A 25,280-nucleotide genomic window follows, 5' to 3' on the forward strand; every position below is an offset into this window, starting at 1 on the left:
ATGATAAAAGGCCTCCCATTTGAGCCTTCCAGTTACTGGCTCCTTGTTCCTGATTTCTGTTTCCCTGATTTGCTGTGTTATTTCTTGCCAGAATTCCCTGTGCTATTGACCCTGAACTACTGTGCAACTTCATCTCTAGATCATGTTTAGGCCTAGACTGATTCTCTGTGCTTGACCTTGATTTGTTTGGACTGTATAGCACTTGTAACCCTTCCCTTATGGTAACTGGTGGCATGGGCGAAGCAAGGATTTATGTTGGAGGGCAGGCTTTATGTTGGCAGGGGCCGAACCTCAGTTAGTTAAGTATTTTGTATTGATTTAGACACCTGCTTCTTGGGAGAAAAGCGATGACAAAGACTAGACAGCACCTCAAAAAGCAGAGACATCAACTTGCCGACAAAGGTCTGTATAGTTAAAGCTATGGTTTTTCCAGTAGTGATGTATGGAAGTGAGAGCTGGAACATAAAGAAGGCTGATTGCCGAAGAATTGATGCTTTTGAATTATGGTGCTTGAGGAGACTCTTGAGAGTCCCATGGACTGCAAGAAGATCAAACCTATCCATTCTTAAGGAAATCAGCCCTGAGTGCTCACTGGAAGGACAGATCGTGAAGCTGAGGCTCCAATAATTTGGCCACCTCATGAGAAGAGAAAACTCCCTGGAAAAGACCCTGATGTTGGGAAAGATTGAGGGCACAAGGAGAAGGGGACGACAGAGGACGAGATGGTTGGACAGTGTTCTCGAAGCTACCAGCATGAGTTTGACCAAATTGCGGGAGGCAGTGGAAGACAGGAGTGCCTGGCATGCTCTGGTCCATGGGGTCATGAAGAGTCAGACACAACTAAATGACTAAACAACAACAAGCTGCCCATGGACCTTGGGGTCCCAAATTTCAGCAGTGCCCATACCTATCACCTTCCATTCTACATTATACTTGCACCCCCTGTGGCACCCCTGTGGCACCCCTGTGGCACCCCCTGTGGCACCCCCGAGACTCCGCTCCCAGTTCAACCAAACTAGCCGTGATGCCCTAAATCCACCTCTGCCTATTGGGCAGAATGCAGTGAAGGCTTATATTTTCTAGAACTGGGACCCTAGTCCTTGAGGGCCTCCCTTGGACAATGGGCACCAGTACATCACCTTGTAATTTTTTTAATAGAACATGCCTATGGTCAAAAGTTGTATGAGTGGGGAAGGGATTCCAGTTTGGGACCAAGGCCAAAGCCCAAGTTAAAGCTCCCATTCTACCCACATCACAATCCGGATCCCAATTAGGGAACCCGCAACCACAAATTACTTTTTTATTTTAAAGTCATTCACACAATCATTTATTCATATACATTTTTTTTAACCCTGCCTTTCTAATGTGTATGCATTACTCAGCATGGCTTACAATAATTTAAACCATGTCAATATCAAACAAAATGCAGCAGAGGCAGCAAGTAAAACACAACCTTCAAATAAAATACAGTATCTGCCTGGCAGGCTAAATGCCTGTTTGAACTAAAAGAAAAAAAGAAAAAGTATTAACCAACTGACATAAGACAACCACGGGGGATTGGACAGTTTCATGAGACAAAGTGTTCCACAGTATTAGGAAGCCTGTTGTGTTCACTAGTCACAGAGTATGACCTCTTTCTTGCCTACACCAACTGTGCTTCCACCAGATACAGATAACAGCTTCCATGCTTGATATTAATGAGCAGGCAGCTAGGTATAAGAAGAGGTGATCCCTCAGCAATTACTGATTGCCAAATAACATCGCATCTGTTTTAGTCAGTGGGCGACTTGTGTCAGAGAAGGCATTCTGAGCAGAACAACAGTACAATTTGTTTCAACCAAGTCATATGGTTGAATGCCTAGCAGCTTGGATGCAAAACAATTACCCCCAAAATAAGAGAACTCCCCAGGTATATTGAAATACAGACACTTGTAGATTAAAGGAACTCCGGAAAAAAGGAGAAGATGGCTTGACAAGGGCCTATTAACTTCCATATTATCTGTTTATTGAGCATTCATTCTGGGGGTTTTGCACAAAGCTTGCAATGTTAGACAAGGTCAAACTTTCCAGTTCCTTTTCCTACCACTTTCCTTGTTGAAAGCCATCCAATTTAGACTGCTAGTATTTTTGGATTGGACTCAATACATACCAGAAAATTCAAGCGTTATTTATTGTTGATTAGGAGGTATTGTGCAACACACCTGCTTTCCCCAAAGATTTGACTTTTTTGTGATAAGGATAGTGGCAGATAAAATGGCTGGAAAGTGCAGGATAACACTTTCCTTGACTTGGCATCATCTAACCTCCCTGCAAACTAATCATAATGAATGCTCAACAAATAGCCAACGTCATCTAATCTTCCTGCAGACCAATCAGGATGAACACTGATAATAAATAGGGTCTCTGGGAACGTCCTTAGCTGGGGAAGTAAGGCTTCTTGGGCTAAGTGTCAAATCATCTTTAACTGTGCAACCTGAATGTGCCAGTATGGGACCAACACAGTGTCTAGAAGTGCCTTTACAGGTATGTTGATGTGTCAAGCTGAAGAACAGGGTGGCATTGGAAGCAGAGGACTGGCCTGCTCAAGCCCTCCTGGAAAAAAGAGATCCCTCTCCTCACCACACTGGGATGCATTTTGAAGGCAATGTGACTACACATTTTATAGAGTGAAACTCAGCAGACTCTTCAAGAGACCAAGCTCTTAAAAACAGCAATTCATTTTTGTAGAGGATTGGTGGGGTTGTTATGAAATTTTTGGAATTTTGTTGTTGTTAGATATGTACAAAAGATAGAAAATGCTGCGCTCATACACACACATGCATATGATGATGCCCAAATATGCTTGATGGTAGGACATGGTTGTGGATGTTTAATTCCTGCTTCTGCCTATGACTCTACTCTGTTTGCTTCCCCTGTACTTCTGCCCTGTACTTCAGAACCATCAATGCCACAGCCAGCAGCTGGCTTTTGAGTCCTAACTTTCTAACAACCTTCCTTCCTTTCGGTGGGCAAGAATGATGCAAAGGTTTTTAGTAGTAGCAGTAGTAGTAGTACCACCACCAGTTGCTCAGCGACACTGCCCACGTTGATGAATCACACCACCACCAAGGAGATCTCCGGCCTAAAAACAACCAGGTGTTTCCCGTGTTTATAATGTATATACAAAATCATTGTGAACAGGTCAAAACCTTAGCAGGATTTTAAACACACTTGTAATAAAATAACAGAACGTATAGATAACTTAGGAAGATGAAAAATTGGAGAAGTACTGATATGCAGTTGAAAATAGAATTAAAAGGACCCATGGAAGGGACAGGGGGAAAGTCAGGAGATTCGAGATTTGGATTTTGTTTTATGTTTATATCTTTGAAAATCTATAAAAACGATTATGAAAACAACAACCACCAGGTGCCGAGACTGCCCCTTTCCGCCTCCCGCAAGGGCAAGCCTGGTGCAACAGCCAAGCCGCCGCCTCGCGTCCTAGTCGCGCTCTCGAGACCCGCCGAGGGCCCCGGCGGAGCAGATCTCCCTCGCCGGCCAATGGAGGGCGACGCAGCCTCCCAGGGCCTGCCCCAATTGGCGGGGAGCGCCCGTCGCTCAGCTACCGCGAGGCAGGCGCGCCGTGCAGGGGAAGTGAAAGTTGGAGCGCCTGGGCCGAGAGTCCGTGGCGCGCGGGGAGCCAAAGCGCGAGAGCGGGCGGCGGGTGGGGTTCCGGCGGAGGAGAGCGGCGTCCCCGTCAGGCGGTGAGTCCGGAGCCAGGGCTCGGCGGCAGGGAGCCCCAGCGCAGCCCTTCTCCTCTCCCGTGGCCTGCACGGGGGGAAGAGGGATGGGGGGGCGGGGAGCTGGGGTCTCCGCTCTCCCGGCTGTCTGCTTCGCGCCTTCCGTGGGTCTTCCGACGTAAAGGCTCGCTTTTGCCTTGAACGAGCTGCAGTTCGACAGGTGTTGCTTTCCTTGCCGTGGAGGTGTGCGTTTCACAGGCTGCATTTTTGCCTGTAGGGCAGCTGCTAAGGTGGCAACCTCCTATTTATTGTTATTACATTTATAGCCCACCTGTCCTCCAAGGAGCTCGTGGTCTCCCTCTCTCCATCTTCACCTCACACCAACCCTGCGACCCATCGGTTAGGCTGGGAGATAGTGACTGGCTCAAGGTGGCTGAATGAGGGTTTGGACCCTGGTCTCCTGGGCCCTTGTCTGACATACTAAGCTGGGGTAGCTTACAGCTTCCTTCATCTCTGACCTTTGGCCAAGTTGGCTAGGGCTGGTGGGACCAACAATGTATGGAGGGCACCCTTTCTAAGCACTACACTGCCTTTGCGTGTAGGCCAGTGGTTCCCACTAATAATTCTTCTTATTCAAAAAGTGAACTCCTGTTCAGGTGGAGGAAGTCTAAAAGGCCATTAACTTGGTCTAACTCATTCTCGAATTGCCCCCCTTAAAAATCAAATCGCCCCCCTGTGGGGTGTGTGCCCCATGTTGGGAACCATGGGAATAGGCAGAAATGCATCTGGTGCTGCTTTTCTCCTTGGCACATCAGAATTTGTAGAGGTCGTCCTAAAACTCTTTTATTACTGCTGTTAAAGGCCTAAAACAGGCATCCCCAAACTCGGCCCTCCAGATGTTTAGGGACTACAACTCCCACCATCCCCAGCTAACACGACCAGTGGACAGGGATGATGGGAGTTGTAGTCCCAAAACATCTGGAGGGCCGAGTTTGGGGATGTCCGGCCTAAAAGGACAGCTGTTTGTTTCTGTACCTGCCACATTTTAGCGTGAGTGTGCAACAGAACCATGCACACAGCTGGCTTGTTTGCATGTGTTGCAACCGCAGGGTTTTGTGAATGTGCAGGAGAGGTTCGGACCTTGGAGTCTGGGGGTTTGTGGCAGGTAGAGTGAGGAATGTATCTTGTGTCTGTGCAGGAAATGGCCCATAGGAGCGGGGAGCAGAGCCTCCGGGAAGAGCTGACCTGCGCCATCTGCTATGATCTGTTCCGAGACCCAGTCATGCTGGAATGCATGCACCATTTTTGCAGGGAGTGCATCCAGAGCTATTGGGATAAGAGCTCAAAAGTTGCCACCTGCCCCCAATGCCGGCAAAAGTTCCCCACCAGGTCCTTCCGTCCCCAGTACCTTGTTTCTGGAGTAGTGGAGACAGTTCGGAGGTGCACCTCTGAGGAACACAAGAAAAAAATGCAGGTGAGCAGCTGGGTGGCAAGACAGTGATTATTAATTCCTTTCCTCCTGGAGTGCTTCCCTCAATGAATTGTGGGGCTTGGCATTTCTCTCAGGTGGTCAACTTAGCTACAAAACAGGATGGTCAGATATGAACTAGGCAGGGGTACCTTGTACAGTAGTATGAGAGTTGCTTGGGACTGTACAGAAAGATTCAAGGAAGTGTGGGACAGACTTGTTTGGACCAAGAATTCTGGACAAGTGGAAAATTCCATTTGTCACCTTCTGATTCTAACAGAATCTCCCATCAAGCAGTCTCCCCTGCAGCCTCCGAAGCAAAGACAAATAGCACTTTGACAAAGATATTTGTGTGTCTTTTTAAAATCTCAACTCCCTGTTTCCAGCTCAGTTTGCCAGCAGATGGCTTGCCTGTCATTTGGCTGTGCAGAGCCCAGTGGATTTCTTTCCCCTGCATAATTTGCCCTACTCCTACCCCAGCGTCTTAACTCCCTGGGAGTTTCAGTCCAATGGCTGATTGTATTCTTTCTGTAGTTATTCCTCTTTGCTGGCTTGGGTCATTGCAACACTATTGTTTGCACTGGACTACCACATCATGTGAGGCGCTTAATCAAAGGTCATGGGTTTCATATTCTGTTGATTCTGCACAAAGGCTAAAAGGCATGTCAAATATTCTGGGAAGGTAAATTCCCATCATAGGCCTAGTGTGGGATTTTCAGCTTTGTGGATTTCAAGGTAAGTCAGTGACATTGAGCAAGTCATGCTCTCGTAGCTTAATTTACAGCTGGGGTTATTGGAGAGAGAGGTTTGGGGTTGGCAAGTGAATAGAAGAGGAAAGGGTAGCAGTTGATCAAGCAGTAATGGAAGAACAGGAAAGCTGGGGCTGCAGAAGTCAATTTTAAAGGAGAAAAAGAACATGGCAGTTATTCCTTCCAGTAGCACCTTAAAGACCAACTAAGTTAGTTCTTGGTATGAGCTTTCGTGTGCATGCACACTTCTTCAGTGTATCTGAAGAAGTGTGCATGCACACGAAAGCTCATACCAAGAACTAACTTAATTGGTCTTTAAGGTGCTACTGGAAGGAATTTTTTTATTTTGACTATGGCAGACCAACACGGCTACCTATCTGTAAATGGCAGTTATTGTTAAGGGTAGTACCCTGGCTTTTATTTAAGAAACTCAGGGAGGTAGGACTTACCTCATTTTGCTCTTCTATCAACCCTATGAGGTGGGAAAGCCGGCTAGGCCAGAAGTTTCGCATCCTTGCTCTGTTTATTATTATGCCATCCTGGCTCTAAAATTGATAGGCAGAGACTGTTGCACACATAATGATTAAGTGTTCTATCTATCCATCTATTTCATTCTTAGACACACCTCCAAGAGGCATTTCAGTCTTGCCAGGTGGAGTGTGAGAAACTGATGAGAATGAAGCATGCAGCTGAAGAGAACATCTGCACCCTGCTGGTACCAGTACATTCCCCACTTTTCCTTCTGTGGTCGCTTTTGTTTTGTGTTGGCTTGCTCAGATGAGAAATCCCAAAGTTTCTAAAGGTGGAGGCTTCCCTACAGAGGAAGAGATGTGTTGCTCTTTTGTATTGCCGGTGAGAAAGGGCTGGAAGAGATCAATTGGGGAGTCTTAACTAGAGAAAAGAATGGACAAAAATAGAAAACAGCTGAAAGCTGGGCCTCGGCAGGCTTATCAAATCAGCAGGGCTGCAATTGGGGCATCTTGCTGTTTTGTGACCGCCCATCTTAATGGTTGCTTTAAATCACAGGCAAAAAGATAAAGCCGCCAAATAAATGACAGTTGCTTTGGGGTTGGAGCAAACTAATTATCTGCCCAGATAACCATTGATCTGCTGACGCACCTCAGCAGAAAAGAAGATTAATACCTCTAATTGCAGCACTTTCACAGAGGGAGCTGAGCAGTAGGGAAATTACTTGGGAGTGGTATAGAGAGAGACAGCTGAAAGCCACTAAGCTTCAGCAAAGAACCTCAAATTTCCCCATGTCACCAGGCTTCACATGCCAGATTTCACTTAGTCAAATCCAACCTGTTGGGTTTTTATCTTGGGGAAACAAGCAAAATGCCTCTTAAATAATAGAGGGAAGAGGGAAGCTTTTGTACACCAGGGTTTATGACACAGAATTAAACAAGACAAGTTGATTTTCTATAAGCTTCTCAGGGTCACGGACAAGGAAGGCGGGATTACCCCAAGGGCCTTTGGACAACAATGCCCATCAACACTCCCATCAGTCTTTTCCAAGCATCTTCAGGCAGGGGCATCAGAGCCACCGCAGCCTCTCCAGCACCAAAGCAAGTAAGGACCGCAGTGGGAGTTACACTGAACATGCAGCTGTTCTTAAACAGCTCTTAGCCGGACAGGTGGCAGGGAGTGCCACACAGCTGCTTGGATAACCCCCACCCACCTCCACCACCACAGCTTCAAAGTTGGAAGGAAGGAAGGAAGGAAGGAAGGAAGGAAGGGTTGGCCGCTCTACATGCTCGCCATGGGGTAGCACCTCACTCACCATGCCGAGTGGAATAATGGAAACCCCTTAGGGCTAGAGCGTTGGTGTCATAGATGTCCTTCTTCACAGAGCACAGAGTCAAACAAGAGGCAGTGATGGCCACCAATGCAAGTGGCTTTAAAATAGGATTAGGCAAATTCATGGAGAGGAAAGCTGCTTGTGGCTACCAACCCTGAGGGATATGGTCCCCTTCCACTGTCGGAAGCAATATGCTTCTGCATACCAGTTGCTGGAAACCAAAGGAGGGGAAAACACTGTTGTGCTTGGGTCCTTCTCATGTGTTTTCTCAATTGGCATATGTTTGGCAACTGTGAGAATAGGGTGGTGGAGTCAGTGGGCCACTGGCCTGATCCAGCAGACACTTCTTATGTGGTGAGCTTGCAGCTGGGGATTTGCCAGCTAAGCGTAGTCCCTGGCTAACATCTTGGGTTGCGTCTTCCCAGTGACTTCTGTGTATTGGCAACTTTGAGAGTTGTTGGCACTAGTGACTCTCCCAAATTGTGTTTTTCATTCACAATTATTTGTTCAGCTCTAAAAGTCCAAGGGAGCAGTGCCAAGCTAATTCAAAACAGCACCCCATAGAATCTCAAGTAAAATTGTCTGTCTGCTGCTCAGAGCAAAGAAATATGTCAGCAAGACTCCTGGCAATGTGAGCACTTAGTAGAGCATCATTAGCTGGTAGGGCAAGTCCTAGACAGGAGCCAGATGGTTCAGCGACTGCTAAAAGCAGCTGATATCCGGCCTGAGCAGGCGCTAGCTTTGGAGAGCTGCCAGTCCTTGATTAAAAAGGATCCCCATCTCTCATGTCTCATTCTTTCCTCCTTTTATGCTAGATATGTTACAATTATTGTCATATTTAAACATAGTACACATTTGAAAGATAACATCGCCCCTGAAATCATTTAGGTACACTCTTTATATATTTAAGCCTATCATGCTTTTTCCGAGCTCATTGTGCACTGTGGCTTTTTCACCAGTCAAGGAGACACAATGCAACAGTTCACTCTAAAACAATTGTCAGGGATGCCTAGAATGCCAATCTGAAAGCAACCAGAACCTGTGATCAGAAAACGCAAATTTTCAAATGAAGCAAGTTATAGTAACTGGCATACAGATGTTACACACACACACACACACACACACACACACACACAGTTTGTTGGTTTCATTATTATTTTATTTTGAAGATTGACCAAATGAGCAGATAAGAGATGGCTATGTGTTCATATGTTATGCATTGAGTTTGCTTGTTCTGGAAAGCTGCTGTTGCTAGTGCTCAGTGGCATGCGCACACATGCAATAATTTTGCCACCTATGACATGGAAATGGGTTAGATACATCCTTATAGTCCCATGGAAGAAGGAAGAAAATGATTGCAGTTGCAACAATGTGTAGTTGCTGTTCAGACATCTGTCTCTAAACAGTGTGGTGACCTTCTGACTTTCACACTCCCTTATTTTCTCCTTTATTTGTTACTCTGTTTATATCCCACCTTTTCTCCAAAGAGCTCAAAGTGCCATATATACTTCTTCCCCTCTCCATTTTATCCGCACAAGAACCCTGTGAGGTAGGTGAGACTGAGATGCGTGACTGGCCCAAAGTCACCCCATGGGTTTCATGGCTGAGTGGGGATTTGAACCCTGGTCTCCCAGGTCCTAGCCAATACTCTAACCACTGTTCCATGCTGGCTCTCTCTTTGCACATGACAGGATGAGAGCGAAAGCTTTCACTTTTGACTGAACCACAGTTTCTTGTTATATATGACTTCAGGAACTGTGGTCTATTTCAAGGGAAAGCTTGGGTGAGCTTTTTAAGGTAGGATATGAACAAGCATTTCCCACACATGTTTTCCCCTTTGATCCTCCATTTGTTTGAGCCAGCAGACTTTTGGATTCTTACACGGCTTGTAGACTTCTCAGAGGTAGCTGGTTGGCCATTGTAGGAAATGGGAAACTGGAGTGGATGGAACTTTGGCCTGATCCAGACAGGATTTTCTTATGCTCTTATCTGTTTGTACCAGAAGACCCCCATGGGTTTGGGGTGGGGATAGTTAGTAATTTCCCAGGAGGCAAAGGCAGTGTGATTAGCGACACAAATGGATTATCCTGCACCAACCGTTCTAATTGGTGGGGATTGAAGGTTGGATAAAGATAGCCTACCACAAGCAGGGTTGAGGGAAAAGTGAATGAGCTGTGAGTTGGCCTAATTTTAAGAGACATAATATTGTTTTAATTGAGGCTGGTCTGCCAGCAACATCAAAAGGACTTGGGTGGCCTAGTTTAGGAAGCATTACTAGACACTATTGACATTGGCAAGCTGCAAGTAATGTGCACTTCAGAAGGGATAATTTGAAATCAAAATGAACTCTAATCACTGATAATGCATACTGCTGTTCACTATGGAAACCCTCATATGTGATGTGTAGCAAAGACTTTTTAAAAATGGCAAATCAAATAATGAGAGACATGGATAGAGGGATATATATATTGAGGCTGTTTTGATGCCATCCGTGAAGTGGCTTCACCTGGGTCTTTGTATTTCATACTAGTCATGTCATCAGAAATGCAATACTGTACAGTTGGAGGTAAAGATGGACAATGTGAATGATTAGTACTTTGATAGTATTTCTTTGTATCTGTAGTGAAAAGACCTGAATTGCTTGCAGGGGAGTAGTAAATTGGAGAGGCCAAAGGCTGTAATAGATAGGTGGGGTATAAATAATAAATAAGAAGAATAAGAATAGTCAATACAAAATAACCCAGTGCTACCAAGAATACAGAAGAGGTGAGGGAGCTTCTGGTTATTCTTCTCCAGTCCAAGAATAGGGGCACCACCCACCACTCCATTTCAGTCTGGTGGGCTCTGGATAGAACATTCTACCTTGTGAAATTGTTCTTCAGAATTAGATGCTTTTTATTCTTCAGAATTAGATGCTTTTGCACTACACAATTTACAAGTGCTCCCACTGGTGAGTTGCTGGAGATTCTGCTTCAAATTCTAGACCATCTTGCTGAGCAGCTGCTTTTAGGATGGGCTTCTGGAGTGCATCTGGTCTCCACAAGACACCTGTGGCCAAGCTCAGCTCAAATTGGGGTTCTTGCACTCCGCATAGCAGAGATGAGCATCAGCGGCACCATTTGACAGGAGTGGAGTGAGTATGTCAGACTCTCACTCATGCTGCCGTATTGATAAAAAAGAGAAAGAAATAGCAGGCTTTTCTTCCACTCTTTACCCCCTTATCTGAGACTCTGCCTCTCCTTCTGCACTTCTTATGTGGAGAAGGAAAGCTGACATGTCTATCCGTTTCCAAACCTTCCTGGAGTTCAGAAAATGCTCCTATCTCTTCTTTGAGTTCTCTGTCAAGCATAGAGAGAGAGACACAGGGTCTTGCAGGAAGCTTTGAAGGATAGAAACAGCAGGCATCTCTGGAACTGATTACATAAGATCAACTCCTGAGGCAATTTATCAGAAATTTATCAGGTACACTCAGCAGGAAGCAATCAGAGGAATAAGCCATAAAGAGGTATGTGGAGATCACACAGGGTCCCCGGACGTTTGACGGTCTATTGACCCTGTGCCACCACTGTGATTGCTTTCTTCGCTGCCACCAACCCGTTTCTGACGGGTACACGCAGAGTCCAGTCAGTTGTTAACATTAACAAATAATCAAATTTATTTTATAGGCATGAACAAGCTTATGGTTTCAGTTAATTTTTCTTGTCAGTTTCTTAATCTTAGTTCCTTAACTGTCCTATTCGTTCCTAACAACTTCAAACTGATTATCCCAACTAACTATCTGACTCCACCTAACAATTCCTCTCACCACACAACTTGACCAACCCACAGGCTGTTCCTCCCTCTTCCTTCTCCAACTCCCCACTCTCAACTGATTTTCACACACCTCCAACTCTAACTCCTCCTATCTGTTTCCACTGGCCAATCACATCACACTCATTTTAACCCTTTCCTTATGACCCACCTAGGAGGCAAATGCCACAAGGTAGCTTTTAATTAAAACTGTAGCAGCTCTGAAAAAGTTTAATCCATGCCGAAAAGACTGGCAATGCAGTTACGGTAAGTTTTATGGGGCCAAACAGTTGTCACCAGTCAGTCCTGAAAAAAGACAGGTGGACCAAAGAAAAATGGTATTGTAATGAAACAGCATCAGCAGTTTCTTGTAAACAGTTCTTGAATGATGGATGGCAATTCCCGATTACCGTATTTTTCGCTCCATAAGGTGCACCTGACCATAAGACGCACCTAGTTTTTAGAGGAGGAAAACAAGAAAAAATATATTCTGAACGAAATAGTGGATGTATGATTTTTGTGGTTCATGCTGTGGCCACAGACATGTGATCTGATGGTGAATTTGGGGTGACCCAATGCAAAATCCTGAGGATCCATGTGGATCCGTGCTTTGTAACCACATTTTTGCACCCAGGAAACAGTGGGTGTGTGGTTTTTTGGTGCTGGCTGTAGCCATGGACATGCTATGTGATCTGATGGAGAATTTTGGGTGACCCAATGTAAAAATCCTGAGGATCCATGGGCTTTTACCTCCCCCCTCCCTGGCAGCCTCTGCTAGCGGCCCTTATCTCTCTTCTGATCCCACCGATCAACTGTTTCCTTTCAACACTCCCTTCCCTCTTGTTTGCCGTAGTGTCTTAGCTGGAGCAGTTTTTTGCTCCTCCTTTTCTTCTAATTTCTCTTCTTATTGCTTTAGTCTTCCTGTTTCCCCCCTTTGCAAGTTTGCTGTCTTTATCTCCCCCCTCCCAGGCAGCCTCCTTTATCTCTAGCGCCCCTTATCTCTCTCCCTGATCAGCAAACGATCAGCAGCTTTGTTTCAACACCCTCTTCCCTCTTTCAAAAAAAAAAAGCATGATCTGCTTTTTGCCCCTGGGCAATTCACCTCCAGGCACCACACATTTGCTCCATAAGATGCACAGACATTTCCCCTTACTTTTTAGGAAGAAAAAAGTGTGTCTTATGGAGCGAAAAATACGGTACACATCTGTTATGGAAGCAGCCTAGCTTTGTGACAGCAAAAATTGCTATGAAGCCAATGAACATGGATGCAAATGTTTTATATTAGAAGGGGCATAGGCTGCTCTCCCCTTGACCAACACCATATTGTGTTTTCTGTCCCGCAAATGTTTTGGCTTTACAATCCTCCTTGAATTACACAGAAGTCTGGATGTGGCTGAACGTGCTGCTTTCATACATAGCCCTTTTGCTGTTTCAGACAACATCTCGTGAAGTGAACTCCAAGATCCGGGCAGAATTTGAGTATCTTCATCAGATCTTGCAAGAGGAAGAGAGAGCTGTGCTGACGGGGCTGGCCAGAGAGGAAGAACAGTGGTTGATGAAGCTGGACGGAGATGCCACACGTCTCAGTATGGCAATAACTGAGCTGAAGAAGAGCATGGAGCACATTCAGAAAAAGCTTGATGAGCTGGGGAACTCATTGCTGCTGGAGGTGAGACTCATCATGCTTACAAGGCTGGGGTAGGAGGAGTTTGGGTCATGGGTGTCGGAGGCGGATTTGCATTTTCTCGCGTTTTCTCAGTCATAGGCTCCACCCTCTCCACATTCCCAGACACGTATCACACTGCACACTGGCAAACGCTATAGTTTTCAGGAAGTGGGGTGAGGCTTAAAAAATCCTGGAGTCGGAGCTGGAATGGACCTCAGAGGTCATCTAGTTCAACCCCTTGCTAGTGCAGAAAATCCACCATGGCAGCATACCTGATTGGTGACCATTCGGCCTTTGTATAAGATGCAGTGAGACCTGGGAGTGGGTCATGGTTTTGTGGGGGGGGGGGGAGAATGCGTGTTCGAAGAAGTCTTTCCATATTTTAAACTCCGGACTGAAAATGTTTGTCTCTATCAATAATATGTTTTTCTGCCCTAGACCAGAATTAGGCCTTGTCAATGTCTGCCAGATAACATTGTCATAGAAGGCAAATAACTGTTGGCCTTTGCATTGAGATGTAAAGAAGTTTATCTGCCATTAAAAGTGTGGCTTCCCAATTCCCTCTCTCTTTTAAACAGAGGTGAGACAGTGGCTGGAACACTTCTCTCACCACAAAAAACCCCCCCAACATTACAGCTTTCTATTTGCCACTTCCAACATAAAGGAAAACGTGTGCCTGCCATTTTCTTCCCCAGCCTCCCCTCTTGCCCCATGGTAAGAGGCAGCCCTTTCCATCTCTCTCTAAGATTGAAGTATTGCTGGTTGCTTGGTGTGATGCTTTTCCGTAGTTGGTTGCCACGGTTACTGCAGCAGGATTGTGCTGTGAAGTGACCGAGGTAGCCTTTGCTAGGAGGTTTAAGCTTGCTTCTCCAGCAGGATCTGCTTGTGCATGCTGTGAGAATCATGGTCCTTAACCTCTAACAGGCATAAAGAAACAGTCCGGGCTTGGAGACCGGTTCTGTCGTAAGAACTAGCTACTCTTGGAAGTAGGGATGAAGTGCTTAGTTTCAGCCAAGGTTACTGTATTGTGTGCCTTCGGACCATACTGCGCTGTGCTGTGCAGGTCTGCATGAAAATACTTGTGTGTTTTTTCTAAATGTCTCAAATACTCAACTATCTCCTTCCATCATCAGACTCCTGTGGGGTGGCTGGTAGTGATACTCCCTTGGCTTTTATTTTACTGCTTGTATAATTCTGAAATTTTAAATGCAAGCTGCCTTGAGGGTGCTTGTTAGAGCCAAAAGGTGGGTTATCATTTCTTTTGATAGGCAAGTACATGTATGTCCTCACTTCTCAGTCAAGATTATGCATATTTTCAGCCTCTGTGCGGGCCAGAGGTACAATATGACTAGGGAAATGTTGTTATGTGTGTATGGCATGCTCTCCTGACAGCTGACAGTGATACCATCTAGGTTCCAGGCTTTTGAGTCTTGGTGATATGAGGAACCTGCCTTCTCTTGCATCTCTCTTTTGCTTACAGAAGCCAGTGTTTATATATCAGAACTAGCCCATACCCCTTCAGAATTTGCTGCCACCTCATTCATTCATTTATTCATTATATTACATTTGTATACCAACTTTCATCCGTCATGCAACTCAAGGCAACATCCCATGTGGTTCCCAGGCAGCCACTTCAAATTGTAGGGCCATAATTATGTTTTTAATTGTCTGGTACTTCAGTACAGATGCAAAAAATGGACAGGAGAATTTACTTGACAGGAGAATTTACTTGAGCTGCAATAAGGATTAAGTGAGGGGTTTTGTTAATTTTCTCCTCTTTTTTCTTTTTCTTTTTGCAGGTGGAAAATGTGTCTGTTAGGTACGTGCCTGGAAAGAAAAAAAGCAGCTTTTGTTTTCATGAGCCTCTTATTTTACCTGCTCAGCTGGCGGGGGGGACGGACTGTTATCGCTGTAGCTTTTAAAGCATTGGAAAATAATTATTGGGAGAGAAGCTGTTGGGGAATATAGGAGATCTCTCCTTCTGGGCATTGTTGCATAGATGTGCCGACCTCAGGGTTCAGGATGTGAATGCAAAAGCACTGAGGTGCACCCAGGATTTAACTGCTTTCATAAGGTCCTCCCACATTACTTCAATGGTCTTCTGGGGCCACTATGTTTATGATCTAATAGCCTCAGAATACAAGTTGCCGGAAATCACAGGTGGGCAGAGTGTTGTGCTCAGGTCTTGTTTGCCTGCTTCCTATGGGCATCTGGTTAGCCGCTGTGGGAAAAGGAAGCTGGAATCGGGGCCTTTGGACTGGTCCTGCTGGCCTCTTTTTGTGTTCGACAAGGAGGGTTGGGAAATGAGCCTAAATAAATTTTGCAGGTCACCAAGGTGAGTGCACCTCACCTGCCATATAATGTTGTCTCTCAGCTGCTTGAAAACCTTGCTTTTTTATTTTATTTTATTGTAGCCTGGGAAGGCAAGGATGAGGGGACAGGTTTAATGAGCCACCCAGGGGCTGTGCTTTGGTGGCCTGCCTTAAAATGATTATCGCTCTCTCAAGCTGTGGAGCTGCCAAGCTTCTCTAATGGCTAAACTTGGGTGAATCTCGCATGAAAGATTGCCAGAGCAGTTCATTTCCCAGCTCACTTTGCTGGGGAGAAAGGAGAGCAAATACATCCATAGAAGATAGGTTTGAGAGTGCTCTTTGGCTGCTGTCAATGTTGAGGAGAATTAGGGCATTTGGCTCATGTTTCTATGGAGTACTGTGCAGAAACTGGTGGATTCTATTTTATTATCATACATGTTTCCATTCTGGAAGTTGGCTTCCATGGAACTTGTGGTTGCCCACCTTCTGTCTCTCTAGGCAGTAGGCTACTTAGCCACTAGGGCAGAGGAGAACCAGTGGCCTACACACTCCAAGATGGTGTACTGAAACCCCTAGGAGTTGTGTCCTTTTGCAAAGATACCTCACTCTTGAAATACCTGCATAAGAGGGGTTGTTCAGTAGAGATAGTGTTTTGCCCTTTGACCGAGGATCCCAGGGAATACTCAGATTACAAGGACAGGAGAGGCACATCTTTTGTGATGGCCCCTTAGCTACTGTTTTTAGAAAGCTAGAAGGAGAGGGGGAAAGACATGATTTGGTCCCCACAATAATTTGAGGACGCTCCCTGGCACTGGCCGAGCCGCAACTGCTTGTTGTCCCATCCTTATGCTGGCTGAAGCACTTTCAGATTGGTTAGGAGTCACTTTCTAAAATCCAGAACTTCCTTATCTGGAATCTTGTTTTGCTCAGCAGACATTTCTTTCTGCTCCAGGCCAGCGGTGCAGGTGAAAGAGTTGACCGCCTTTAATATAGAGCATCACAAGGACCGGTATGATGGACCTCTGCAGTTTATATTTTGGAGAAGGATGCTGAAATCGATCTGCACAGGTGAGTCGCGCCCACCCCCCAATTGCAACAGAGCATACTGGGGATATGGGAACAGAACAGAGTTCATAGACTCTTTTGACGACATGCTACCCGGTTTCTTTCTTAAAATTATCATTAATTCGATTAGTAGCTGAATCCCGGTATATTCTCTTCCTACAGCTCCTGCTCCTCTGACCTTGGACCCTGAATCGGCTCACCCTAACCTTGTCCTGTCCAAAGACCTGACGGCAGTGACAGAGAGGAAGACACCCCAGTCTGTGCCCAGAAGCCCCAGCCGCTTCCTGCAGTGTGTGAATGTGCTGGCGAAGGAGTCCTTTGAGAGTGGAAGACATTACTGGGAGGTCTGGGTGGGCACCAAGACCAAGTGGGACCTGGGAGTGGCAGCGGACTCAGTGGACCGGGCAGCAAGAGTCAAGCTATGCCCCAAGAATGGCTACTGGGCTATACGGCTGCGGGAGAAGTCTCGTTATTGGGCTGCAGCCGCTCACTGGGTGCGCCTGAATCCTGGGTGCTTGCTGAGAAAAGTAGGTGTCCTGCTGGACTGCAGGGCAAGGAAGGTGGCCTTTTATAATGCCGAGGACATGTCCCTTCTCTTCACCTTCCACCAGGTCAGGGCACGCAGGTTCTATCCTTTCTTCAGCACTTGTTTCGGCGATGGCGAGAATGCAGAGCCCATGAGGATCTGCCACCTGAACCTATAGAAACATCCTGAAGTCTGATTCCATTCAGCAAGACTTGGTGGGTCCCTCTTGTTTCCTGGGAGCACATAAGTTCTACCCTGTGTGTCTCCCCGCTGTGATGAACAGGTTAAGGGAAACTGAACGGTTTTGGAAAGAGGTTTTAAAAAAACCACAACCCACTCTTCTATTTCATAGGACGAACACCACCTCTTAGAATGCATAAAACAATACCAACATGATGGAATGTGTTAGAATAGATATTAAAGCAGATGATTAAGAAGAATTAGTCGGTTCCTGGTTCATTTCCCCCCCTAATTATAATTACGTCCCCTTCTCCAGGTTAATGCCTTTTTCTGTCTTGTGTAATTAAAGGGCCTTGTGCTTCGTGGATGGTGCTGCCTGGTCATTTCTGCCAGCTGTATAAGATGGGAATACATCCCAAAGCACTAGGGATCAGTAACACATACAACCACAACCATTGGACTCTTTGACCTGCATTCTGACTTAGAGACACATACAAAAACACAGGTGTAGAAAAGCTGGAGCCAAAAGTGATAACAGCAGAGACAAGGATAGTTTGTTGGTTGCATTCATAGCCCGCCTTTTCTCCAAGGAGCTCAATGTGACATATATGGTTCCCTCCCCTTCTCGTTTAATCTCGTCAACTCTGCAAGGTAAGATAGGCTAAAAGACAGTAACTTGCCCAAGGTCACCCAGTGAGCTTCATGGACAAGTGGGGATTTGAACCCTGGTCTCACAGGTCCTATTCCAACACTCTTAACGACTACACCACCCTTAAAACTACCCCCAGGCTCTGCAACACATACACTCATGCAAACACAGCACAACATAATTGTTCATACTAGTTGTGGAGGAAATTAGATTGTCAAAATAAGTCTGGGCACAGTGAAGTGCTGAATAATGGTGCTGAATAAAGCAGTTCAACCTAACAGTGGCAACAAGAATGGCAGATTGCAAGAGAGAGGATTGGGATCGGTGCACCTTCATGGACTAAGTCCGCATTGGCAGAGCTATGCTCCATGGACGAACCATTGGATGATAGAATTGCATTGGCGCATTGCAGCACAGTAGTTCAGAGTAGCTTGTATATTTGGCAGAGATGCATAAGAGGCCTTTGTGCCAGTTTTGGCCTGTACCAGGACACCACAGTTTGTTTTCATCCTCTTGCCGTACCGCTTTTTAAAAATAATAATAAATGCTTGTTTCTGCCTATTCTTCCACAAGAGTTTTCAGTTTCACAAGCTGTCATTGTTTTTGCAGCAGTGCACAAAATGCTCAATCAATCAGTCTTTTACCCAGTGATGACACTAAAGAATTTCTTCATACAAAGAGTGGAATTTCCTTTTGCAAGGGTGTTTTTTCAGTGGGTATAAGGAGTTCCTGTTCTTGGTGCAGGGCCGCATTTTGCCAGCAGAGGGCTCTGCATGCTAACAGAAGGCGCTGAGTGATGGCGTTGATGCTCAGCAGTTGCTGCGTGTCTTTCATATTTCGCATTGAATTCTTAGCCAGTTATTTGCAAGATTGTTCTAGCATGCAGCAGCCTTTCTTTATCAGGAGCCATATAGAAAGGGTTAACAAAGTTATCTGCTTGTCAAGATTAGCTATTTCAAAGTACAGCAGGCTGAGTTGTCCTTCTTCTGCCTGCCACTATCATAGTCAAATTTTACAGTAACAGCAATTTTACAAATCTGCCTCTCAAATTTTACAGTAACTTCCATTGCTGCCCCCAAGACTTACTTGGTCATAAAAGATCCAATATTCTATCAATGTGTTTTAGAATTCTTTACTAAATCTGACAGTAGTAGTTTAAAAGAAAAAATTATTGACAGTGTACAATTAAATTAATGGAGTTGAAAAACTATTAATTTAGTTTTTAATACAGATATATGTATATATAAATATAGTTTTAACTATTTTTATTTGTTTTAAATATATTTTTTTCTGTTTTTAGCTGTTCTCATATATGCCTTGAGTCCCTTTGTGGGGGGCAATGCAGGGTATCAACAACAGCAACAGCAATCCTGCAAAACAGGGTGGAGCAGCTGCTCAACTGATAGAACACAATAACTTAAGTATTTAATTGAATAATTTCCCGTCTAATGTCCAGTTTTACACTATGTATTAAACCATTATTTTGGTTTTATCACAATACAAACTAAATCATCTTAGCAGCCTACACAGTTCAACCTGTGAATTGGAAATTAAAATAACATCATTAGCACAATAAAAGGATAACTATCCTATTGCAGCCTACTTTCACAGTACAAAGATGATTGCTTTTTAAGAAGGGCGCTACATCCTTTAAAAACAATTTTAAAAGTACATCCCTAGCAACAGAAAGGCTATTTGAAAACTGGTCATTTACGGTAACCCAGTTCTAGCTGGTAAAGTTGTTCCAGAATACATCCTTATGAAGGAGCTTAATAGTTTTAAATAAATACCTACTGATTGCAACTTTCTCCAAAAAGCATTAGGGAGGGATAGAGTCAAAGGCTGCTTTCAAGTCATTGAGAGCCGTGAATCTGCTTCTTTGTGCTTGCCAAGGTATTTGTTGATAATGCGCTTCAGCAACAAGCATTGATCAATAGTTGAATAGTCATGACTTTTCCACTCTGAGAGATTCAGTGCCTGTATCATGCAACCCATGTGCATGAAGCCACTGCACAACCGCTCTGTGTTAAGCATACAACTGCACGAGGGAAGCTAAGAGGTCACACTCGATGTGACTGACTGAACCCCTTTTAAATGAAGGCAGTGGCAACTTGAAGCAGGGACCAAAACTGGTGCTAGGCCTTTCCCCTACCAACCTGTGTCCATCCAGATAGTGGGTTAACCACCAAGGACACACACATTGTTGGGGGCAATTTGCTAGTCTTTGAACCTGGCCAGGACAAATGTGAATGGATGTGGGGTGGGGGAAGGCAGTAGATGCAAGAAGAGATCAGCTAGCTCCCCCCCCCCCTTTCCCTGCTTGAAATTGCTTCAACCCCTGCATTGTGGTTCAACTGAGTTTTGAAAATGCAATATCCCATCTAGGTCTGCCCCACAGCCTTCCTAGTGCAACTTTAGTGGCTAGTGCACAACTATACTGCACAGGGGTTAGAGGCACAATGTGCTTGTTCAGGCTCCATTGCTGCTCCTTGACCTGCTAGAGCTATTCTCCACAACTTTTGACTTTTGGGGTTTTTTAAATATAAAAAATACTGTTCTCAAAATGAAAGATGAGAGTCCCATTCGTTTGAGGAATGTAACAAATGGCGCCTGATTCTGCTATTTGTTTAGATTCCTAAGACTGAGGTTGGAGTGACAGGTTTGGACTCTTTTCAGAGCTGCTTTAATACTTGGAGGAAAGGGGGGCGGGTTGGGGATCACCTCCTGGCTAAGAAACCCTCGTCTGTCAGCAGCCTTTCTAATGGGTAAGATTATACGGAGCCTTTCTGTAGCTCAAGGCTTTCAACAAGCCTGGTGGATCCAGGCCCAGTGGGCAAAACAAACATATCCATTGGCAGAAGCCAGCAGCTTTGAGGGGTGAGACACTGGTTGAAGATACTGTACTTGATGGATTGGTCACAGTTATCTAATCTTAACAGCAGCCAGGGATTGCCAGTGTCCTATTATTTTACCCTGGCAATGAATGAAGCAGATCTCTTCATTTCCCAGAAGCTCATCAATCTGGTTTAAAAGTGTTACAGGAAGGCCCAAAGGCTTTGTAAGAAGGCTCCTTCCCACTTTCCCAGTGCATAGGTGCAGCCTAACAGGAAATGTACATTCACATCCCAAACCTGTCATCATTAAAACTCAAAATTTTAATAAAGCATGCCAAATGTATGTGAAGTCAATGAATGTAAGCTTGATTACAAAAGTGTGGTGGAGGTATTGATCCAACCAAGTAGGCTTCCTTCAGGGAAATTCAGAGGACAGTGTTTCAAAATTCAGGCGTGCTACACCTCTTCTATTTCTAAGGCAGCATAGGAAATAATTAGAGGTAGCACATTCGAATTTTGATTTACTGTTCGCTGAATCCCTATAGCGTCTGAAACATATTAGGTCAATAAATCGCCCCCTTTCTTTGGTCAGCCCCATTGCCTTTTGCATTTGTTGCTACTTGCTTTATTTTGAGGGCAGCTTCCCATTTTTGTTGGGGGTTTGATCACTCGATGTGCTTGTTTTTGCACAGTTTGGAATATTTTAGTAATGACTTGGAGCATGTAAGGAAGCAGGATAAATGCATTCCTGCGGCAAACAAAAAGTACTAAGCTTTTCTCATTTCTGAGGTTCTTACAAATGGTAGGAGCTTGTTCTTTTTTAAGTGGAAGCTGAGAAACAGGGCACTATGGTTCACCTTGGGGGGAGCATTGTTTTCATACACATACACCCCTGCAGATGTCCATGCATCTCCTTGCATGTACATCATGGTATCTGGCCTTGGCTCAGTCTGCCTCTGTAAGCCATATCTAAATTTTCTAACAATACCTAAGTACAGAAGAGTTTGTTGGCATATTTTTACATTTTGCCCTCCAAGATCCTAGATGACAGATTTACCCAAGTTCCCTTCAATGGCAGACACGATCCTTGCAACCATTTAGAGTTTGAAACACTCTTAGGTCTTTTACTGAAGCTTCTGTCAATGTTAGAGAACCCACAACGGGTGGAGGAATGCATAATTTATCTCCTTAGGAGGCAGTTTCCTGGTTGATCCTTAGAGACCCTTTCAAGTGTCTTGCTTGAGGGGTCTAATAAATCCAGTGCTTTTCTAAAAAAAATGTTTAGGGGTACTCTCATTTTCCTACTCATATTGAAATACTGCCCCTCAATGAGGCCAAACTTAGATTCACAAAATGTTTAGGGGTATGCGTACCCCTGAAAAAAGCACGATGACCAAACAGGTGCCATTCATCATTTGAATGTTGTGATTAATTTCCCTTATACCTGCTATGATTGTGAGTTCCCAACTTTTCACTGTTAATAATTAATCATTGGTTCTACTGAGGCTGTGATTGTACACTAGTTTTTCTTCTGTACTTTATTTAATGGTTGATCAAGCATAATAAATATTTGATTGATTCAATTGATTTACCTAACCCATTCTTATGGAGCAAAGTCTTATGGAGCAAAGCAACTTACGAGTTGACAGAGATGCTGACTTTGTGTATAGCAAACCAGATTGGGTGGGGGAGAATAATTTATGGAAGAATGTGTGTTGCAGATACTGTATTATTTGAAGGTTGGGGGTGGGGATCTCTTTGAGGTGCATCTATGTGACTGCTACCCATGTTATTGGTTAGGCACTGTAGAATATAGTCAAAAATTAAGGAAGAATGCTTGGGAAAGGCATAGAACCCTTTCCCCAGAAAGTGCTTAGGCTGAATGGAAAACTTACTGCTTGTGCTGGTGCTGTGAACATCACCATAAAACTGAGTGGATGTATCCATATACCAATACAGGCTAATTTCCCTTTAAAAAAAACTTTATTGAAAATTTGAAAAACAATTACCAAACATAAAGTGTTGTCTTCCAAGACAAATACATGTACAGATGTTGAGTATTGTATGCAGTCATCCACATGGCATCAAAACAAACTTGGAAAATCTTTGTACATTACTGAATAAGTTCTCACTACAGGGTAGACTTCAATCTAAAGCATTAAGATAATTTATGCTGTAAGTGGCTGCTGTAAGACAGAAGGGAGATTATTGTACTATTGTTAATAAATGATATAAATTGAACCATAGAGAGTCAAGCCCATCTTTGTTGTTGTTCCTCTTATCACCACTCAATGGTGAGTTAAGCATTCCATAAGTGCCATATTCCACACATATAGGGTCCCAGATGTGGGTTACAGACAGTGGAGAGAAGGCACGCTGCAACAGCACCTCCCAGCCACACAATAAACAACCCACAGATCTTAAAGAGATAAGAACAAGGACCATAGCAGCTTGGAAAAGGAGCCAAGCTTCTCTTTTCCTTCTCCTGATTCATTTCATTACATTTATGTCCCACCTTACTGAATGGAACCCAAAGTAGTGTACTGTATATGTGATTCTCAGCCAGCCACCCATCCAAGCACACACACACACACACACACACACACACACACACACACACACACACACCACCTGCTTAGCTTTGCATGCTTTCAAACCATATCCCCTCAGAGGAAGTAAAAAGAGTGGGCCATTATCCCATGGTTGCTGCTTCAAAACATCCTACATGGAGGAGCTGATCTAACCTGTATTAGCTTAAATATACGTGTCACATTCAGCTCGCCAAATGGTGCAATAGGCCACCATCTGTTTTCTCCAAAGTATGCGTCCGCTGTGTATGATTTGTACAAATCGGAAAGGGAGCTGCTTTTGGACAGAAGGAATACTCTCGGTGGGAGAGTCTCTGCTGGGTGTTTATTTGATTTTTCGTTCTCTCGGGCTGTTATGCTAGTGTGTCATCTTCCAAGAATCAGCTTCTTTTGTGTTAAACAACAGCTCTGAGTCTTGGCCTGTTCCTTCCAGAGTCTCAAGCCATTTGTAGCTCCACCACCCAGCGTTGCCTGTGCGGGACCAGGGAGTTTATGCAACCCATTTTCGTCTGTGGATGTCCTGGAACAGAGCTAGCTCCCTTACAGCCTGCTGGCCACAGATGAAATGAAAACAGAATAGCAAAGGGGTTGTTTGTTTGAGATCTCCTGTGGGGAAAGGAAAAATAAAGTTCCTGGGGATGTTTTGTCCGTGTGCCTATAAGAAAAGGTGAAGACTGTTTAATTCAATGAAGAAGCTGGCTGACCCACACATATGCAGCAACAAGACTAAATCTAATCTCTCTGGAAACAAGAAAAAAAATTCCTTTTTTCCCTTTCTTTCCTGGCCGTACCAACACAACAGTGATATAGGGTTAGCCTGGGTGATTTGGTTCTGGCTGTTGCAGATGCAAGAGCTTGTTGAGAACTGTGAGCTGCTGCTGTTGCGGGCATTTTGTTAACAGCAATAATATGACTACAATGCACATTTGTATAAACTTACCTTTACAAAAGACTTTACAAAACAACATTAACTTCTGTTTTCCAGATAATGTCAACCTCTGCTTTAAAAGGAGGCAGGATTGGAAATGGCTGGCCCAAAGCATTGTGCTGCCTGTGACAGAATAACAAATGCCAACTGCCCCACTCCCCAAGTCAAGCTGCAAAATTCTCAAGGCTGACCAGCTTGTTTTGCCGCCTCCCATAATCTCAGAATCACCTGCTCATCACAATCTCCATAGTGATATTTTGTTGCTGCCCTGATCCATCTCCTGACCTGAGCACTTCTAACAAAAGAAACAAAAGGTACCCATTTACAGTGGTACCTCGGGTTACATACGCTTCAGGTTACAGACTCCGCTAACCCAGAAATAGTACCACGGAGTTAAGAACTTTGCTTCAGGATGAGAACAGAAATCGCGTGGCAGTGGCCCAGCAGCAGTGGGAGGCCCCATTAGCTGAAGTGGTGCTTCAGGTTAAGAACAGTTTCAGGTTAAGAACGGACCTCCGGAACGAAATAAGTACGTAACCAGAGGTACTACTGTACCTGGATAGTTACCTGCTCTGCTCCCGCTCGCCTTTCTTCCTTTTTTTGTTGTTTTGTTTTGTTCTTTTTTTGCTTCCATTGCTCAGCTAACCAGGCGCTCTATGGTAGCCTAACATATTTATGGAGCAGGAATTTTGTGGAGGGCAATTGGGCACTGCAACACACCGGCTCGTCATGGGAATGAAATAATGTTAAGCACATGTTTTGATGACAAATAAATGAAGGGCAGGTTTAGAAAGTTTCCTTTTCTTACTGAAATTACATGATTCTGGAAGAGTGTTCTGTACTTGAATGACAAATTGTGGTGTTGCGAGAGTTTTGTGGTGTTTTTTTTAAAAGAGGGGGGGGGACATAATTTTATGCACATTCCCTGTGCAATGGACTTGGAAGGACTTGTTCCAGTTCCCAGCATGCACTTCTTCTTTGCTCCATGGGATATGCCCTTGACCCA

General features: G+C 44.6%; 1 protein-coding gene across 2 annotated transcripts; it reads left to right on the forward strand.

The window, feature by feature from the left end:
• The first annotated feature begins 3,599 nt into the window (after positions 1 to 3,599).
• On the forward strand, positions 3,600 to 17,640 carry LOC308579817 (zinc-binding protein A33-like). 2 transcript variants are annotated; one of them, XM_081180775.1, is made up of 7 exons: positions 3,600 to 3,743; positions 4,918 to 5,193; positions 6,556 to 6,651; positions 12,962 to 13,195; positions 14,992 to 15,011; positions 16,457 to 16,572; positions 16,732 to 17,640. In XM_081180775.1, the coding sequence occupies exons 2-7, from the start codon at positions 4,921 to 4,923 to the stop codon at positions 17,271 to 17,273; spliced, it is 1,281 nt and encodes a 426-aa protein (XP_081036901.1). In that variant the 5' UTR covers positions 3,600 to 3,743; positions 4,918 to 4,920; the 3' UTR covers positions 17,274 to 17,640. The 2 variants fall into 2 exon arrangements, with proteins under 2 accessions (XP_081036901.1, XP_081036902.1); XM_081180776.1 differs by lacking the exon at positions 3,600 to 3,743 and adding an exon at positions 3,989 to 4,009.
• The last annotated feature ends 7,640 nt before the right edge of the window (positions 17,641 to 25,280 follow it).

The sequence above is a fragment of the Podarcis bocagei genome (genome assembly GCF_964188305.1).
Source record: "Podarcis bocagei genome assembly, chromosome: 2".
Taxonomy (NCBI): Eukaryota; Metazoa; Chordata; class Lepidosauria; order Squamata; family Lacertidae; genus Podarcis; species Podarcis bocagei.

Coding starts and splice junctions, on each gene's coding strand:
- LOC308579817 (XM_081180775.1), top strand. CDS start 4,921: ATGGCCCATAGGAGCGGGGAGCAGAGCCTCCGGGAAGAGCTGACCTGC. Junction 15,012..16,456: donor GTGGAAAATGTGTCTGTTAG/GTACGTGCCTGG, acceptor TTTCTGCTCCAG/GCCAGCGGTGCAGGTGAAAG. Junction 16,573..16,731: donor GCTGAAATCGATCTGCACAG/GTGAGTCGCGCC, acceptor CTCTTCCTACAG/CTCCTGCTCCTCTGACCTTG.